We start from the raw sequence: 17,144 nt of genomic DNA on the forward strand, positions 1-17,144 counted from the left end.
CCCTCTTTGATGTAGAGAAATGCTTGAAAAGTGAAACCTAAATGATGAAAAACTATTAAGCCAATTTTTTAAAAATTATATATTTTTCAAAAGATCTCCTGATTTTGGGGGCCTGTTTGTTCTTGGCACTATTGCTAGAGTATGTGACAGTGGGGCCCTCCCTGGGGGAGCTAGTGCATAGCTGCCAAGTTCTGTGAAGCAACATGTGTAATGTTTAATGCAAATTATTTACAAATCAGCTCATTAAATAGAACAGCAAAATAGAGGCTGTTTAGTTGCTATCTTAATTACAGTTCAGCTAAACATGTGACACTTCTATTCTCCACTGGGCCTTGGGAATATGGAATGCTGCTAGTGTGTGAGAGAGTGGGGGCCCTAGCAAGCGGATGGCCAGTGTGTGTGTGTGTGTAGAAGGTCTCTAGCGAAGGTGGTGGGCTACTTTGTGAACGGAGGGAAGCTTATACACCTGTAGGGCACTAGATAGGGTTGCCTGATGATAAAAGGGGGAAGAAGGAGAAAAAGAAACAAGATGACAAGACCACCACAATAGCTGAAAATCAAGCAGGGATTTCAGCTATGCTCTGAACACAAACATGGAATTTTATCTCTTCTCATTAGTAGCAGAGCCAGGGAGGGAAGAACTTACCCAGATTAAAACTGTACCTTCATATTAATTCCACCCCCCTGTGTTCTGTCCCAGTACTTTCCCCAGGAATTGAAATTAGAGGCGGTGTTCAAATTTTGGAAAGGGTTGGAAAATGACTAAATTGGTAACTAGGGTGGCCAACTTTCTAATGTCTGAAAACCGGCCCCACACCTTCCCCCAGGCCTCATCGCTCACTGCTGTCCCCCTCTACTCCAGTGTGAACAGGCCCAAAGGACTTGCAAACCCCAGCTTCAGCAGGCTGCCTGGGAGTGCAGCTCAGAAGAGCACTGCGGCCACATGGGAGCAGCCAGGCCACCCTGCTTGCGAACTAGGATGTGGCCCTCCTGCCTCCCTGTGCATTGTTGCCCAGCAACCCTCATCCCCACCCGTGTGGGCCCTCCCTGCCCTGGAGCTGCCTGAGAGTGCAGGCTAGGAAAACACCAGCTGGCAGAGCAGTTTGTGTTCCTTCTGTCCCAGGGAACATTCCATGCTGCTGGGAGCTCCTTACCCCCTTGCCATGCCTGTCCTCCACTGCAGCCGTGCAGCCCATGCTCCTCAAAGGGGCAACCCAAGCTGGTTCATGTATGCTGCCATGGTAACTGCCACTTCAGGGCCAGGTGACAGGCTGCCACTCTCCCCTGCACTGCCTGCAGTAATTGGATTTTTAGTGTCCGGTCAGTACATTTGACTGGACACTGCCAGGAATTGCTGCATCACCTGTTTTCACCTAGTGTCTTCCTGTAATTTTCCTGCTCTTTTTCAGTATACTTGCAAATGGGTACAGGACAGGGGCAAGGGAAAAAAGTTTGTGCTTGTCAGATTTCAAATAAATCCATGTCTTCTAATTTGGCATGTCTTAGTTGTGTCACTTGAGCCATTCACCAGTCAAGGAGCCCATGTCAGACTTCGCTCTATAGTCAGTCTGAGCCCACTGCTGGCTAACTCCCAATCAGTCACAGATGCAGTCTTGTATAGTGCTCCACACACCATTTCATACTAAAAACATTGTTCTGACCTCTTAATTAGAAATGTATTGATACCATTAAGATTTAGAAGTGTATTTGTACCAGCTATTAACTTTATATCAGCTAACAGTTCAATTTAGACATTATCCTCCCCCTTCTGTCTACCATGTCCCTCTTTCCTTAAACAGAGACCTCTTTCCCTCTCAGCTCCCCAGAGAGTCACTCAAGTTCCAACAAGTTTGACCTGAAGCTGGGGTGGTGCTGGGGGAATGAAGATACAGCTGCCTTGGTGAAAATTGCATGGCACTTCTCCTTCCTCAGCCCAGCGGGAGGGGTGGGGTGAGCAGGGGAACTGCCTGTACTTCACTTGGGATTTCCTGGGGCCAGGACATAAGTGTGCATGCACTTCACTTCCCCTCCCTCAGGCTGCATGTGGGAGAGACGTGGAGAGTGGAGAAGGTCCCTGCCATTTCCTCCCTTGGACTGCAGGGCAGAGTGGGTGAGATTGCGGGAAGTTCCATGCCACTTCCCCAAGCAGGGGTTGGAGGGAGTCGGTGCTGCGTGTCCCTCCTGTAGGCAGAAACAAATTAACAGGGTCGGGTTGTTTCACTTCCCTTCCTTAGACAGGGGCTGGCGGGACATGTCCCACCCCCTTGTTCAGAAAGCAGTTGCTGTTAGTGGACGTGGGGGTCCCTCCCCTTCATCAAACCAGGAGGAGTCAGAGTGGCTGTGGTGGTCCGGGGAACAGCTGCATATCCAGGATCGCTCTCTCCCTGAAAAGTGTGGTATTCTTCCATCGACTGAGTCCATAGGAAAGTGTTTGCCAGGAGCTGTTACTCTGCAGAAATGCTGTGTGTGCAGATCCAACTCCTGGTTTGTTCCATGCTGCTAGTTTGCTACAGTTTGGCTGAAGACGATGCAGCTTTGAGTCAGGACCAAGTGCCCTACTTTCTGAGTAAGTGAAGCAATGAGCCATGTTGAGCAACTAGTGCGAAAGGCAGCTGCTTTGAACAGCCCTGAACTTAATGTTGTTGCTTTTTCCTTTTCCTCCTCCTGTTCTGTCCTGCAGTTTTCCTTTTCTTTTTGGTTTTCTTCCTGTTCTGTCCTGCAGTTGTAAACTGCACTCAGCCTGTTGGGGGATGTGTTCACACTGACAGCATGTTTACATGTGCAGCTCTTTGGCAGCAGCCTGGGATTCTGGCTTTCGTTTGGAAAGTGAACATAATCACCAGGTTACACTAGGAAATGCTCTCTGTTTTTCAAACCAGACCCCTCTCCTCTTCTAGGGAGTCCTCTCTTCTTCCTTCCTGTTCTGGAGAAAAGTTTCATCACCCCCACTGCCATTGTGTCACTTCCCCCATGTCCTCTGTACTCTCTTAGGGGAGGATAGTGGTGCTGTCCCCATTCCCCTGAGGGAAGCCCACTCTCCTCAGGGCTCCATACTGAACTTTAGGGAGGGGAGTGAAGATGTTCCTTTCCCCACCCCAGCAATTACATGTTTGGTGAGAAGCATAAGGATTCCTCCATGCTAGGTTCTCCTACCTGCCAGAAGGCAGAGAGGTGAAGATCTGCCCTTCTTTCCTCTGCTTTTTGGGAGGGGAATGCGCATCTCTATTTACCCTTCTGATAGCTTCCCGGCCTCTCTTTTCTGTCTTTGGGCATGTCTTTACTGCAGAGTTAAGTGTTCGGGTGTTCACACCAGGGTGAACCTATCTGAGATGTGAGCAGCCACACTAGAGAGCCTGACGTGTGCGGCACTAGGACTTTGGGGGGCAAATCCCATGGTTCTCTGTGCTGCAGTAAACTGAGCTGCTGCAGGGCCTCCCAGAGGGGGGACAAGTGGGGCAATTTGCCCCGGGCCCTGCAGGGGCCCCCACGAGAGTTTTTTGGAGCCCCTGAAACAGGGTCCTTCACTTGCTCCAGGGACCCCGGAACTTCTTCTGCTCCAGGTCTTCGGCGGGGGAATCCTTCCGCCCCAGGATCTGCCACCAAAGTGCTGGGTCTTCGGCGGCAATTCAGCGGTGGGGCTCCCTGCTGCTGAAGACCCCAGGCCCCCTGAATCCTCTGGGCGGCCCTGAGCTGCTGTATGATTCTTTCCCAGTGAATTGTGGGAGAACTCCTCTGGCTTTCTGGGCACATAGGGGAATTGTGGGAAGGAAATGGAGAACTAAGTGATCTAGTCTGTGTCCTCACTGCAAGAGTGTGTTACCAGCCTGAGTGAAAGCCTCACATTCTGGCTTTAGCCACACCTCCAGGATAGGCCAGCTTGCCTGGGTTGAAAGTACCATCACACTGAGATAAAAGTTTTGTGTGTGGAAAGGAAGGGGGTTAGAGATGACTCCCAAATAAGAGCCCTTGTTAATTCTGCAGTGAAGACGGACCCTTCATGGGAGGAAAACAAAGATCCCCTCTCCCACCTCAGTGGCTGCCTTTTTTCCTTTTATCCTGGGAGAATAGACTGTAGGCATCCCGTCAGATTTTCACCATTGCTCTCCTTCCCAGTGTCTTGTCAGAGGACAGTGAAGTTCTCCCTATTCCAAGCAACTTCCTACTACTCTCCCATCTGCTGCTGCTGAGGGGAGTAAAACCCTCTCTCATTACCACTATGAGAAGTTTCCCACTGCCTTTTGTGGGAAGTGAAGGTGGCCTGTTGCAGTGTTGAACATAGTAAACAGGAACTGAGAGTGCTGATCAGCTGTTGGCCTTTCACCCCTTGCAAGCTGACTTTTTTCTTTGCATAGAATGATGAGCTAAGCATATTGTTCTATTCACAGTATGTTTTTCTTGTACTAGGCTTGTCCATCTCCCTATATTGGATGGAGAAAAGCCAGCAATTCTAAAGCGGTTGACATTTATGTTTGAAGGGCGTATCAAGTGGGGTCCCACAGGGATTAGTTCTGGGTCCAGTTCTGTTCAATATCTTTATCAATGATTTAGATAATGGCATAGAGAGTACACTTATAAAGTTTGCAGATGACACTAAGCTGGGAGTTCTTTGGAAGATAGGATTAAAATTCAAAATGAACATGACAAACTGCAGAAATGGTCTGAAGTAAATAGGATGAAATTCAATAAGGACAAATGCACAGTACTTCACTTAGGACAGAACAGTCAGTTGCACACTTACAAAATGGGAAATGACTGCCTAGGAAGGAGTACTGCGGAAAGAGATCTGTGAGTTAACAGTGTAACTCTTGTTGCAAAACAAGCAAACATCATTCTGGGACATATTAGCAGGAGTGTTGTAAGCAAGATATAAGTAATTCTTGTGTAACCCACACACCTTCTGGGTGAGGTGTTCTGTCCCATCTAGAGGCACCAAGACCACTTAGAGAGAGAGAAAAAATGAGTCTGCTCTACAGCCTTTGCTAACAGCAAGTTAGCATTTAGCTCATGTGGTAGAGGCTCCTGTACTAAGCTCCAGGGGTCCCCAGTTCAGTTCTGCCTACTGACGACCTGGGTCTATCAGCAGTGCACATGCACTTTACTGTGTGCTGATTAAGCCTCAACTGGAGTCTTATGTCTGGTTCTGGATGCCACATTTCAGGAAAAGATGTGGATAAATTGGAGAAAGTTCAGAGAAAAGCAACAAAAATGATTAAAAGTCTAGAAAACATGATCTCAGAGAAGATTGAAAAAATTGGGTTTGTTTAGTCTGGAAAAGAGAAGACCGAAGGGGTAGAGGCACCAGAACAGGGGGGAGCCAAGGGACTATGGCCTTCCCACTTTTTGCCATGGTCCCACCTCTGCCCTGCCTTTTCCCCCTGAGGCCCCGCCCCAGCTGGAAGCAGCGACCAGTGGCAGCTGTGAGGAGCCCACCTTCCAACTATCTAGGGGAGGGCGGGGCCCAAGAGCAGCTCTGGCCTGTGTCCCCATTCCCGGGCCAGATGGAGGTTTCACGGCTTCCCACAGATGCCCAAGCGGCTCTACCATGGCCAAGCTGTGGCTCTGAGGCCCTGCCTCCCCCTCCCTGCCTAAGCCGGAGCCAGGTCGGGATAAGAGTCATGTGGGCACCTGTGGGGTGCTGCAGACCCTCCACCTGCCCTGGGTAGGGGGTTTGGGGGACAGGGATATGGCTGGGGGTACTCTTGCCCCCCCTCCCGTCAAGCGGAGGGCCCGGGCTTCCTGGCCCCGCTCCAGCTTGGCTGGGGGCAGGGCCTTGGGGGGAAGAGGAGGGGCAGTGGTGGGGGCCCTTGCTCCCCCTACTTTTAGGAAGGCTCTGCCACCCCTGGAGAGGGGACATAACCTTTTGTGTACTTGAAAACTGTTACAAGGATGAGGGAGAAAAATTGTTCTCCTTAACCTCTGAGGACAGGACAAAAAGCAGTGGGCTTAAATTGCAACAAGGGCAGTTTAGGTGGACATTAGGAAAAACTTCCTGTCAGGGTGGTTAAGCACTGAAATAAATTGCCCTAGGGAGGTTGTGGAATCTCCATCACTGGAGATTTTTAAGAGTAGGTTAGACAAGCATCTGTCAGGGATGGTCTAGATAATACTTAGTCCTGCCATGAGACTTCTCAAGGTTTCTTCCAGTCCTATGATTCAACTCTTCTCATTGACGCTTGCAAACTTGCAGAACCTCTAACTGTTCTTTGTTGTCCATGTTCGCTGAAGGGAACACAAGAAATAATGGGCTTAATCTACAACAAAGGAGATTTAGGTTAGATTTTAGGAAAATCTTTCCAGAGCTTAACTATGGTTATAGTTGAATAGGCTTCCGAGGGAGGTTGTGGAATCCCCGTCATTAGAGGTTTTTAAGAACGGGTTGTACAAACACGTATCAGGGATGTTCTAGGTCAGGGGTCAGCAACCTTTCAGAAGTGGTGTGCCAAGTCTTCATTTATTCACTCTAATTTAAGGTTTCGCTTACCAATAATATATTTTAACGTTTTTAGAAGATCTCTTTCTATAAGTCTGTCATATATAAATAAACTATTGTTGAATGTAAAGTAAATAAGGTTTTAAAATGTTTAAGAAGCTTCATTTAAAATTAAATTAAAACGCAGAGCCCCCCGGACTGGTGGCCAGAATCCGGGCAGTATGAGTGCCACTGAAAATCAGCTCGCATGCCGCCTTTGGCACATGTGCCATAGGTTGCCTACCCCGGTCTAGGTTTACTTGGTCCTGCCTCAGCGCAGGGAGGGATGGATTAGATGACCTCTCGGAGTCCCTTCTAGCTCTACATTTCCATAATTCTATGAATTCTCTATGGCAGGGGAAGGCAACCTATGGCACGCGTGTCGAAGGCGGCACATGAGCTGATTTTCAGTAGCACTCACACTGCCCGGGTCCTGGCCACCTGTCCGAGGGGCTCTGCATTTTAATTTAATTTTAAATGAAGCTTCTTAAACATTTTATAAACCTTATTTACTTTACGTACAATAGTTTAGTTATAAATTATAGCCTTCTGGAAAGAGACCTTCTAAAAACGTTAAAATCTATTATTGGCACACGAAACCTTAAATCAGAGTGAATAAATTACGATTCGGCACACCACTTCTGAAAGGTTGTCGACCCCTGTTCTGTGGCCAAGATTTTGTGACTAATGATTTTGTGTGCCTCATTATTTGGGTGGCCAGCTTGAGCTATATTGAACAGGCCTGATTTTTAGAAAGTGCTGAGCATGTTTCAACTGAGCATAAAAATTACTGATTGCTCATGAAAGTCTTGTCCTATGTAGTTAACATTTTATATAACATAAAATATGTCTCACAATGCTGGATACTTAAACAGAAACAAGAAAGAGTGACTTCAGAAGTACTAGCCTTAAATAAAAGGGTGGGATTTTTTTGCCTTGGGCTATGAAGGATCGCTGAGAGCTTAATGCATTTTTTTTTATGCCAGCACCAATTTGGAACAGTCTTCTTGTCTTTGGAGTACCAGTTGTTTTTAATATTTTACATGTAATTTGAAAGATAATTTGTAAAAGTTAAGCATGTTTTAATTCAAATGGTCAAAACTAAGGCCCTGGTCCTGTATAATAATCTGCAAAAAAGTATCATGAACTGAAACTTCTTTTTTCCCCAGACAAAGGGATGTTTATCATCCAAAGTGAACATCTCAACCTGTGCATTAAAGCAGATACATTTAGACTTGTTCTTGAAGACTGCAGTCAACTTTCCAAATATATGTTGTGGAAATGGGTATCGAAACGTCATCTTTTCAACGTAGGCAGAAGCACTTGTCTAGGACTGAACATCAGTAATGAAGAGCAACCATTAAGCCTGTTAGAATGTGATTCTGCTCAGCATTCATTATGGTGGAACTGTAATGGAAAGCTCTTGGTTGGTGCATCAGAATACAAGCTAGCAGCTGAAAATGGCAAACACATTGTGGCAAAAAGAATCACTAATCACCAGTGGAAGCAGTACATGTCCTATGATGAAGATCTTTGTGAACATCCATTTCAAGGTAAAAATAAGTCTCCATCCACAGTGCCATTAGAATTTTGTACAGGTTCTCTGAAGCAGGGTGAGATATAACTTATCAATTTCATGATCATTCCTGACCTGCATCATGCTGAGTCTTTAAATTAGGGTGTGTGTTTGTGTGTGTGTGTTTGTTTTTTACAGTATTATAAAGCATCACAAGTTGGATCAGGATCCCAGTATTACAAGCCCTATGATTTTAAAAATCCTCAGGCAAACTACAAATATCCATGAGATTTGATTTTTTAAAAAGCACGAAGTACTTTGAGTCTGGTGCTGACTTTCAGATTCTTCACAGATCCCATCATTCCTTCCCTCACCCTCCATTTCAGTGCATGCAAGAGGAAAAAGTCAAGCTCAAACACAAAATGTGCGTGCACAAATATCAGGACGGAATTTCTCTATCTTCCCCCTGACATGGACTCCATATTTCCCTCTCTTAATCCCTGGGCCAGCATTCTCTTCTTCTCTGACCCCCCTGTTTACCTTTCCTAAGCACTCAACACTCCCTTTCCCAGTTTCTTTCCTTTCCCTATGTAAATTGCAGTCTGCCCTCTTCTTGGTAATTCCAGTCGCACCCTCTTGCTCCTTGGCAGTGTCCAGAAGCTCCTTCTTCCTAGCCCAAGCAAGCTGCCACATGTTCCCTCCCCAACCCCTGAAGGCTCCAGCAGCCTTCATCACCCCTGCAGATTCCAGTGCCCTCCTCCAACCAGCCGGAGACCCTATTTCTCCTACCTTTCAGGCTCCATCAGCTGTCCTCCCATCTCCATCCTCCAGGGGAAGTGGCAATCCCTGTTCTCCCCTGAGCCTGTAGTTTCACTCTTCTGTAGCACAGCTACCAAAGTGGGAACTGCAGGCAGCACAGGAACATTTCTGAGCATGTGGAAGCACTGGCAACTGTCTGCAGTTTCCTGGTGCCTCTTTGTTCTGAGTAGGGAAGACCCCCAAATAGAACAGTAGAGCCACCCCATTGCCCCCACCAAGCTCAGCAATAGTGGCCTCACCAAGTTAGTGAAGGTATAGCTCCTGTCTGTAAGGGCTGGTCCACACTACGGGGGGAAATCGATCTTAGATACGCAACTTCAGCTACGTGAATAATGTAGCTGAAGTCAAATATCTAAGATTGGATTACTCACCCGTCCTCACCGTGCGGGATCGATGTTCGCGACTCTCCCTGTCGATTCTGCAACTCTATTGGGGTTGATGGAGTTCTGGAATCGATATAAGCATGCTCGGGGATTGATATATCGCGTCTAGATGAGACGCGATATATCGATCCCCGAGCAATCGATTTTAACCCACCAATACAGCGGGTAGTCTGGACGTAGCCTAAGATACAAAATCGACCAGAGGTCATAATACAGTGTAGCAATATGAGGACTGGCAACCTCAAGGTCTGGATTTTGAACACCTGAAACACTGGGGTATGGAGATCAGTATTTTGGTTTATCCTGTTATAGAGAAAGGGACCAAGAGCAAATTTCAGGATCCAGGCTCAGATTTTAGGGGTATTTTGATCTGGTGTTTTGGCTAAGTGGTGGATGTTGCATATAAACTAAAGAGTATAGGTTTCCATATTTACAGACAATACAAGCATCCAAATATGTTAACATTCATAAAAAAGAAATGAAGATACAGAGATAAAATTGTCACTGTCACATTTCCAGCACAAGCTGTACATTTGACGCCTGACTCGGTCTCTCCATGAGGACCTCTTTCAAGTAACAGGGCCAGCACCTGCACTTCTCTCCTGCAATTCACCCCAATGTTAGGCTGATTCTCCAAATTACAGCATCCCACTTTGCCAACCATGTTTGCTCAGCAGGTCCAACTAGGTTTGGCCCCTGAGATAGACTTCCTGTTGGGAGCTGTAAGCAGTATAAAAATGCAGTGAGTTAGAACAGCTTCATTAAAACAAAATAGTATTTATTCACTTATAGAAACATAGCAATCAGAGAGAAAAGGTTTAAAACAACAAAAAGGCCTAAACAAACATTATCTTACTTAAGCTTAGCATTTCTCTCAAGATTTAGGTAGGCCTGAATCCCTGTATTCCCAACATCTGGGAGAGGAAGATCAGTGCCTTCTCAGCGATCACTGCCTCCTTCTGTGTCCCTCTGAGGTTCAGGGCTGAGGCTTAAATCCATCCGAAATCCTTTGCTTCATTTTCCCCCACTTGGATTCCCCCACCCTCTTGGCGTTGCTAAGCCAGCCTGATGATCAGAGCATGGTGAGGCTAAATCTTCAAAGGTATTGACACCTGTATTGTTTAAATGCCAGCAATTGGCTACTTACAGCCATTGATTTTGGGTTCCTGCCGATGTGCAAAAAATCACTTAGGACTGATAGCATGATAGCAATCAAATAGAATGAGGTATGTATAATATAAAAATAATACAGCTATCTCCCATGTGTCTAACACTGTCCATTAACATTGTTGGGCTTTAAACGAGATTCATAGTGAATAAACTACTCTCCCACCCTTATTGAGACAGACTGCCATCAGCTCTGGGAAACTAAAACTGTGTATGCTATGCCTAAGCTATAGACAGAGGACTTTGATCTCCAGGCTATCAGTCCAGCACCTTTCACAAATATTAGTTTCATGCTAAAAACAATTATGGTGCTTTAAAAATGCCCCTACACTAAAGGGCAATACCGTGAAAGTTAATAAATTATTTAGTGAGGTAAAGCTTCTTCGCAGGTTTCAGATGTACTTAATTTTTTCCATATTTTGTTAATGAAAATATAGTAGGAAAAAAATCTAGATTGTTTGTTTGTTTGTTTTGTAAAGGCTTTAACCAAAAATATAGTGAATTCAAATAGCATTAGTTACTCTTCCCCAAAGTCAGATTGTTACCGTTCACACTGTAAAATATTTTTTTCCTTTGGTAAAATACACTTATTAAAATTCTACTGTCAAGGAACTATAGAAGAGAGGAATAAACAGGGAAAATTCAAGAACAGTAGAAATCCATAAGATTCTCGGGGGTTTTTTGTCATTGAATTATGTACAAATAAGGATATGATGTTCAAAGCCCTGCTCTTGAAATGCTCTAAAAGGATTTGTGCATCCAGACCAGGCAATTGCATGGACATTTCTATGTGCAATTAGTTGCAAATGCAGATTTTGTATGCATAATTACTTTTTGCATATACATTTTTTTAGTAGTAAATCAGGATCACAGTTTTGAAAAATTGCCTGAAAGTCTTAGGTTGACTGGAATTTTTAAAAAATAAACTTCTGCTGATGCAGGGTATGCTGCTGTAGTCTTAATAACAGCATTGCTGTGATATAAAGTTAAAAAAAAAAAGTAGAAAAGAAACTAGTATTTGATTGATACAGATTTTTCTATTTCCTTTTATTTTATTTATTGTAGAAACATATACCCTGCTGGGAAATTCTCTTGGTTTCCCTTGTATTTTTCCATTTAAATATAAGAACAAATGGTACTACGAATGCACCAGAGAAAGCAGGGAATTTTACTGGTGTGCCACAACAAGTCGGTATGAACAAGATGAAAAATGGGGGTTTTGCCCAAATGCTGGTATGTACTGCCTTTCTTCTCTGTTTTGTAAATAAAAGTTTGTCTGATGTCATACACTAGTTCAAGGAGAGCAGGCTGTTTTATTAATTGCAAGATCCTTGCCATTCCGTTAGTATGGATGTTTCTTCAAAAAATTATAGCCATTGCTATAATTCTTTATGCTTATCTCTGAGACCCAGATCCCTAGAGCAAAATATGAATACAAGAGATGTCCACTGACCTCCCCTGACTGTACCCTTGCCTTTCTACCAGCCCACCCATCCAGATGATCTATGGAGACTTTCTCCACAGCATGCACTGAATGATGATTCATTCTGTACAGGGCCTCTACTGTTTTTGACTACAGTACACCTTTTAAAGCTGCTTTTGGTCACACACTGCCTTTAAGAGGCTCAGTATTTGGCACTTGGTTCTCCCCCCTTCTGGGGGGAGCTGCAATCCACTGTCCAGCCACTTCGTCTGTGGCAAGTGCAGTTTACTTTTTAGCCACTTCACCAGTGGCAAGGAGCAGGGTGGGAGGGACCCAGGCCCACGGATTCGGCGGCTTGCCTGTGGGACGTCCGCTGGTCCCATGGCTTCCATGTACTCACTGCCGAATTGCCGCCAAATCCGCGGGACCGGTGGACCTCCCGCCGGCACACCACCGAAGGCTGCCTGCCTGCCGCCCTCACAGGGATTGGCAGGACCCCATGCCCCATGGTTTGCTGCCCCAGGCACGTGCTTGGAGTGCTGGTGCCTGGAGCCTCTGCTGACTATGGGTCCCGGCTCAGGGACCCTATAGATAGCGGCCAGTTACTGCATCCCCTCTGACTCCTCTGTGGATCTCCCTGGGCCACTTCCCCGTGGCCCCAGCACCCTCTTTGCCCTAGCCTCAGGGCCTCAGCCTCCAGCACTGCTACGTCCAGGATGCTTGCTGCCCTCAGCCTGCAAGGCAGCTAGTCTACCTCCCTCCTTAAGCTCCAGGGAGTGACTCCTTCTGCTCTGCCCTGCAACCCTTCTTCTATGAGCCTGCCAGGCCATGACTGGCTGCTCCCCTCAGACCTTTTCTAATTGGCTGCCTCTGGCGCAGCTTTGCTAGGGCTGCTTTTAACCCCCTTTCTGATAGTGTGGGGCAGCTGCCCCATCACAAACAGCAAAAGACACATCATGACACCCAAGACCATCCACTGCCAAATTTCAAGTCCCTGCTCCAAAGAGCATTTTGAAGGAAAAGGTCTCCAGAATTTCTTAACGTTGGTAATCAACATATTTTCCCCTACCTATGTTCTCGGAAACAGCTGAGCTATTTTGGGCAAATTTCCCCCCCAAAAAAATTCTGCCTGAGACAGACAAGCAAGGTGGAAAATTGCAGCCCAAATGGTTAGAGTTCAGCAAAGTTATAAGCAACTAAAAACAGGGTTTTATAATGGGGAAATGTCAGGATATCTTAATAAGCAGTACCACCAGCCTTGCCTTTATTAACTGTTCATAATGTGTTCATCCCTTAACAGAGTGTCTTCTTGGGCACTGGGTAAGGGGAGATGTAATTGCCTATCCCTTCTGGCTGTGGGGATCGGGGTTCGCCCTGTTCCTACAAAATTCACTGTGAGTTAGTTTCACCATTAAGCTTCTAGGAGCTGGTGCAAATTGTCATAGCTCTGACTGCAGTGAAGCTATGACAATTTACACCAGGTGAGGATCTTCCCGCTAGTACTCACTAACTTTGTGAAAGGCTGAACAGTTCATTTACACTGGTGAAAATTTTTAAACTTTTAAAATTCATATAGCATCCTATTTCCTTGTGTGCTTTTAACACTAAACATTGAAAATGAATTCAGACTCATGCTTCAATAGCATTTCCACTTTGTGTTCAACATTAACTAGATTGTTATATTATAATGTTCTCTGTAATTGTTTTGTTGCATCATATTGTTTTTAACTAATTTTCACACAGAGCCTGGTAGTGATATTTTTTGGGAGAAGAACCCTGACACCCAAATTTTCTATCAGTTCAATCTTTTTTCTGTTCTTTCTTGGAATGAGGCACGTGTTGCATGTCAGACACAAGGAGGAGATTTGCTAAGTATCACAGACATGGCAGAACAGAGGTATATAAGTGGTGAGTAGATGTGTAGTTATGTTAAAACTTACTTAAATATATATTTTGCTTCTTTAGTTGGGCAGTTCTATTCATTTCAGAAGGGCCAGGATTTCATCCCATGTGTCAAATACTGCTCTTTAGTAGAAATGGGCGCCAACCAAAAGCTGGACCCAAATATCCCCAGACTATGGAGAAGTTCAGACCCAAGTCTAGATCAAAACTTTATAGCTTTGCGATATTTCAGCCAAGTTGCCTGAGGAGCAGGCTGCATAGAGTGGCTATTCATTACTTAGATCTGTGGAGCCCAACCAGTGTATTCATGTAGAAGGGTTTCTATAGATTTGCAAAGAGATGCTGCAACATAGCCACCAATATCTAGCATATACATCTCTTTTCTTACCCACTTCTGTTTTCAGGGCCTTTCCACACCATTTGTTCCAGTAAAAAAAATTTTAAAATCTGAGTGCAAGTAAGATATGGGCTTAACAAAGTCCAAGGTTTATGTGTATGTTACTCCAGGATGTAATTATTTTATTCTTTCCCCTTCCAAATGGTTTACCATAAGGCTTATTATTCCATTCTTGAAATTGAAGTCTTTTTGGAAGTGTGCTGAGGTGTATCTGGCCTTTGCAGCTCCATGCGGGTAGCCCTGAAGTCCTATACATCCCTACCCAGGAAGCAGTGAAGTGACAGGAAAGGAACAGTAAAGGTGGGTCCTCCAGATCTACCTAAAGAAACCTCATGGAAGCAGTGAATCAGAATCCAGTAGCCTTAACTAAAAGAAGCTGCAGGACATTAGCAGGTCAGTTCCTGGCTGAGACCAGAGGAGTGAAAAAAGGTGCTCCTCTCTTGCTTGGAGGTAGTGAAGAACCTGAGGGAACTGGGCCTGAGATAAGGTTGAAGATAAAAGGGGCCCAGTAGGAAGAGGCCCAGGGAAATGCCAGCAACAGATTGGAGTAAATAGTGCATGGCTTCTGTTCCAACTCAGGGACCTGATGAACCTCGAGCAGTGAGTGAGCCCAGGTTCCCCTAACAGCCAGAGGTAAAGTGGTGTAAACCCCAAGTAGAGGACCGGCCTTGTTTTGGATCCCAAACAAAGGGCTGAATTTATAGCACCCAGAGCTAGGGCTGAAGACCCTAGTGAGGGCAAATAGACTGTTTGTTATTGGATTCTTTAGTACCCCAGAAAGGGCTTCTTTGTACTTTGTGACCTGGCTGGAGGACCAAGCCCCTGAAGACCTGCCTAAGTCAACTATGGTCTTCAGGGGGTGCCAGAGATGAGAAAGGGACTGCATTACCACACCTAGCCACTAGGAAGTGATCAGGCAGTGAATGCCCTGGTTACAACTTTGTGCCAGAAGTAGGATTCAAATCCCTATCCCATCAAGGTAGGATGAAGAGACAAGGGTAAGCATTTAACTGCATCAGGTATGAGATGTCTGATATCCCAGATCTATAGATGGTCTTCACTGCAGAAGATATGAGGGAGATTCCCACACTTGCATCATTCTGTTTGAATAACAAATTCCAGGAACTGTCCCACGTTGAGGTGTCAGTAGAGGAGGTTTTGAAACAAATTCATAAAGTGTAATAAGTCATGAGAACCAAATGGAGTTCCCCCAAGAGTTCTGAAAAGCTCAAATATGAAATTGCAGAACTACAACATGTGGTATGTAACCTATCACTTAAAATCAGCTTCTGTACCAGATGACTGGAGGATAGCTAATGTGACACCATTTTTTTAAAAGGTTCCAGAGGTGATCCTGGCAATTTCAGGCCAGTAAACCTAACTTCAGTACCAGGGAAATAAGTTGGTTGAAACTATATTAAATAATAGAATTATCAGACACATAGATGGACATGATTTGTTGGGAAACTATGTGTACAAGGGTGATCTAGTTGAGATAGTGTGCTTGGACTTTCAGAAAACCTTTTATAAAGTCCTACACCAAAGGCTCTTAAGCAGAGTAAGCAGTCATGAGATAAGAGGGAAGGTCTTCTCATGGATCAGTAACTGGGTAAAGGATAGGAAACATGGGTATAAATTAATGGTCATTTTTCACAGAGGAGGGAGGTAAATAATGGGATCCCCCAAGGATCTGTACTGGGACCTGTGCAGTTCAACATATTCATAAATGATCTGGACAAGGATAAATAGAGGAGGTGGCAAAATTTGCAGACAGTACAGGATTACTTGGGAAAGTTAAGTCCAAAGCTGACTGTGAAGAGTTACAAAGGGATCTCACAAAACTGGGTAAGGGGCAACACATTGGCAGATGAAATTCAATGTTGATAAATGCAAAGTAACTTACACTGGAAAACGTAATCCCAACTGTACACACAAAGGATGGGGTCTAAATTATGTCACCACTCAAAGATCTTAGTGTGATCGTGAATAATTATCTGAAAACATCTGCTCAATGTGCAGTGGCAGTCAAAAAGCTAACAATGTTATGAGCCATTAGGAAAGGGATAGATCAGGGGTCGGCAACCTTTCAGAAGTAGTGTGCTGAGTCTTCATTTATTCACTCTGATTTAAGGTTTCGCCTGCCAGTAACACATTTAACGTTCTTAGAAGGGCTCTTTCTATAAGTCTATAATATATAACTAAACTATTGTTGTATGTAGGGTAAATAAGGTTTTTAAAATGTTTAAGAAGCTTCATTTAAAATTAAATAAAATGCAGAGCCCCCCAGACCAGTGGCCAGGACCCAGGCAGTGTGAGTGTCACTGAAAATCAGCTCGCGTGCCGCCTTCGGCATCCATGCCATACGTTACCTACCCCTGGGATAGATAATAAGACAGAAAATACCATAATGCCACTATAGTAATCCATTGTATGCCCGCATAGTGAAAACTGCATATAGTTCGGGTTGCCCCATCGCAAACAAGACATATTGGAATTGGAAAAAGTACAGAGAAGGGCATGGAACAATCTCCATATGAGGAAAGATTAAAAAGACTGAGACTGCTCAGCTTAGAAAAAGGACAACAAAGGTGGGATATGGTGGAGGTCTATGAAATCATGAATTGTGTGGAGAAAGTAAATAGAGGAGTGTTATTTATGCCTTCACATAACACAAGAGCCATGGGTCACCCACTGAAATTAATAGGCAACAGGTTTAAGACAAACCTAAGTACTTCTTCACGCAATGCAAGGTCAGCCTGTGGAACACATTGCCAGGGGATGTTGTGAATGCCAGAAGCATAACTGGTTTCAAAAAAGAATTAGATAAGCTCATGGAGGATAGATCCATCAATGGCTGTTAGCCAACATGGTCAGGGATACAATTGCATGCTCTGAAGTGTCCCTAGCCTTGGTTTGCCAGAAGCTTGGAATGGGGGATGGATCACTTGATGGTTACCTGATCCATTCATTACCTCTGAAGCATCTGGTCGGAAGACAGGATGCTGGGCTAAATAGACCTTTGTCTGACCCGGTATGTCTTAACAGGGTCTTCCTCAGCAGAAAGCATA

At 44.9% G+C, this 17,144-nt stretch overlaps 1 protein-coding gene across 2 annotated transcripts in view; it reads left to right on the top strand.

Annotated features, from left to right (window-relative positions):
- The first annotated feature begins 2,148 nt into the window (after positions 1–2,148).
- PLA2R1 (phospholipase A2 receptor 1) overlaps positions 2,149–17,144 on the top strand; it is a 77,629-nt gene continuing 62,633 nt past the window's right edge. Inside the window, exons 1-4 of one of the 2 annotated variants that reach the window (XM_030580752.1) lie at positions 2,149–2,566; positions 7,639–8,022; positions 11,420–11,587; positions 13,521–13,685. In XM_030580752.1, coding sequence (XP_030436612.1) covers positions 2,458–2,566; positions 7,639–8,022; positions 11,420–11,587; positions 13,521–13,685 — 826 coding nt within the window. In that variant the 5' untranslated portion in view covers positions 2,149–2,457. The remainder of the gene's footprint in view (positions 2,567–7,638; positions 8,023–11,419; positions 11,588–13,520; positions 13,686–17,144) is intronic. The other variant, XM_030580751.1, reaches the window with a different exon arrangement.

This window comes from Gopherus evgoodei, chromosome 11 (assembly GCF_007399415.2).
Source record: "Gopherus evgoodei ecotype Sinaloan lineage chromosome 11, rGopEvg1_v1.p, whole genome shotgun sequence".
Lineage (NCBI taxonomy): Eukaryota > Metazoa > Chordata > Testudines > Testudinidae > Gopherus > Gopherus evgoodei.